This window comes from Rhagoletis pomonella, unplaced genomic scaffold (assembly GCF_013731165.1).
Source record: "Rhagoletis pomonella isolate Grant_MI unplaced genomic scaffold, Rhpom_1.0 Rhpom_scaffold_19000, whole genome shotgun sequence".
In the NCBI taxonomy this organism is placed as follows: domain Eukaryota; kingdom Metazoa; phylum Arthropoda; class Insecta; order Diptera; family Tephritidae; genus Rhagoletis; species Rhagoletis pomonella.
The window spans coordinates 1-2,782 of record NW_023477521.1 but is presented as its reverse complement, the minus strand read 5'-3'; the positions used below and the strand labels follow the sequence as shown (position 1 = coordinate 2,782).

Here is a 2,782-nt window from a genome sequence, read left to right as displayed (position 1 = left end):
CATGTTCCAAATCAAGAATTTCCAAATCGAAAAATTGTTTTTTTTTTCGCTCCATCCTAATGTACATCCTGCAGACGCAAAACTTTCATATATTTGAAAGGGATTAAGACGATAAGAATGCTAAGAAGCTGAACAGTGGAACAGCAACGATTTGCTTCCAAAACGACGTAAATATTGGATTACTAGAGCAAGCATTTATTTTACTGCTAGGCGATTATTGAAACGTCTGTGGTATATGAGTAATTAGATAAGGATACGACTATTACACTACTCAAAGTACCAAATGCCAAATGGAAAAAGGTCGTAAATCTCTAATTCGTCTGTGACCCACACAGCTGTCAGACATTTTTTTCCTTTTTATGATTGCTTGATAATTGCAATACACGCGTATGTACGTACAAACACCGCACTTACTCGAATCTTGCAACATTTATTTACCTGCCTTAAGGTGCAATAAAAATAGAGTAGCAGATATACATGGATGTACATACTTATGTAGCCCAAAGCGCAGGTAGTTTGTATACAATGAAAACAAACAAAGTTGTCGAGTAAATAGAGCAGCAGGGTTTTGAAAAATCTGTAAATATTTTTTCAATACTCTTACAAATGTATGTACTAAATACATATGTATATTTGTAGCCGGTAAGACCGGAATTTTCATTAACTTCCATGTGACATAAGCGATCAGCTGTATAAGAGCGCTCAACGACAATTGGAAACTTAACAGTTTCTGGTATCAACTCAAGGCAAACACACGGGTATTCCACATTACGCAGAGCATTGAGCAATTTCCAAAACTCACACTACGGCAACGACGCGTTTCACGGCTTGCCGCTCAAGCAAAATCAATCAATTTAAAAGACGCGTGTTCCAGCAAAAGTTCTAACGCCATTATCGACGATCATTTAGCATTAGCAATTAGCAATGTCTTATGAATTAAAATACACATTCTTAGTATTCGTTAATGTATTGTGTTTGAATTACATCACCTACGGCGTGGCATATCCCTGGCAAGCCGACCACGAAGGCTACGATGCCAGCCTCGATCCAGTGATATGGTCGCGCGCATTCGTTAAGGATTACATACGAAGACCACGGCAATTTACTGCACTCCCTTCGGCGGTGGACGAAGCTAATGAAATTCAATTAATTAAAAGATTTGATGAATTTCAACAGCGTTTCGTCGATACAAATCGTGCTGCAAGTGATATTTTGCGCGATGAGTCGCACAGGCGTACAGAAGCTGGTTTGGGCAGACGCAGATCTGGCGCAGTGCAAGTGGACACTGATGATTGGAGCACAGCTGCGATTGCCGAACGCAGGTCAAGCAGCAAAAGAAAATCTAGCTTAAATCGCTCGAAAATACAGCATAGAAGGAAACGTAATCACATACGTTAGACATTTATGCTTTTTAGAGATTAGTTGGATAAGAAAAAAATTAAATTGTGTACTGATATTAAATACTTTTAAGCCATTTATTAAGACTATTTATATAGAAATGTGTGTTTGTGCAATTGTTGTGAAAATTTGAGATAATGAGGCGGGTTGTGCAATTCATTTTCGAGTGAATTTCTACCGAATTCGCTTTGCATTCAAATTGAGCTTTGTTGAAATTCACTCACTCGGAAGTGAATTGCAGCACCTGCCTGAATATATTATTACACTTATTTTGAAATTATGAGAGTGAAAGTTTTATGTAGTTAATTATACCACTATGTGTAGATATATATGCAAATACTGAGAAATAAATTATAACGTAAAGTATTATATGAACAGAATTCCTACCTCAATAAATCATACATAAACAAAATAGGACAGACGTATATACACTAGCGTTCAAAAGTGGATGAATGGTATTTTGTTCTTAATATATTTGAGCGGCTAAAAATCGCATTGATTTTTAATATTTTTATTTTTTTGGTGACGGCTTTTGCGATGTTTTTCATATAAATAGCAAAATTTAGGAAAAGTGGCGTTAATTTTTTTATTTTTTTCGCAAACAGCCTGGCGCATATTGTTCCACAAGAAATTCTTGTTTATATGAAGAAAAGTGCGAAACGCCGTCAACAAAAAAAATTTAATATTAAAAATCAATGCAATTTTTTAGCCGCTGAAAACTTGCACTTTTTTTACTTAAAGCCCGTTAACTGCATACCCAAAAATTATATACAAATTCTGTTTGTAAAAGCTCGAAATTTAGATACCAATTTGTAGAATTTTTTCTAAATTCTGTATAAAGTTTGGAAGCGTGATTTATATGGTTATTGTTAAAGCATGAACCATGTTTATATAAAAAAAAGCAAACAAAATTTAGCTTGAAAAACATTGTAAATATTAAAAACAAATCCACTTTTGTCCGCCAGTGATATTCGAGTGCGTTTTTTGGCGAATATTTTTTTCACTCCTTCCTGGAAACTTTGTTGGAATTACTCAAAAAAATAGAAAATAAATACCAGAAAATTTAAGCCTTTAATATTAATATTAGGTGCTCGACCAAGACGTGCAAAGATTTTCCGTTTAAAATGCACGTAAACTGTAATTTTTTTTCTTCAAAAATCTACAACTCAATTGTATTTTATCGTATTATCATGGTCTATGAAGGAAGGGGTTTCTTCAGAATTTAATGGTCTAGAAAAGTGTCCATCGCGGTGTAACCCTAACTCCTACCAGCGAGGTAGTACGAGTCACTAAACCTATTTTTTCTTGAAATTCCCGTTTTTTTTTTTGCCCCTACATACACTGCCGGAACAAAGTATTGGCACAGCAAATACATATATGCAAA

At 34.9% G+C, this 2,782-nt stretch overlaps 1 protein-coding gene across 1 annotated transcript; it reads left to right on the top strand.

The window, feature by feature from the left end:
- Positions 1 to 746: 746 nt before the first annotated feature.
- LOC118732339 lies at positions 747 to 1,681 on the top strand. Its single transcript, XM_036461467.1, has one exon. The coding sequence runs from the start codon at positions 925 to 927 to the stop codon at positions 1,396 to 1,398; it is 474 nt and encodes a 157-aa protein (XP_036317360.1). The 5' UTR covers positions 747 to 924; the 3' UTR covers positions 1,399 to 1,681.
- The last annotated feature ends 1,101 nt before the right edge of the window (positions 1,682 to 2,782 follow it).

Excerpts from the sequence above, each read along its gene's own strand:
- LOC118732339 (XM_036461467.1), top strand. The coding sequence starts at position 925 with ATGTCTTATGAATTAAAATACACATTCTTAGTATTCGTTAATGTATTG.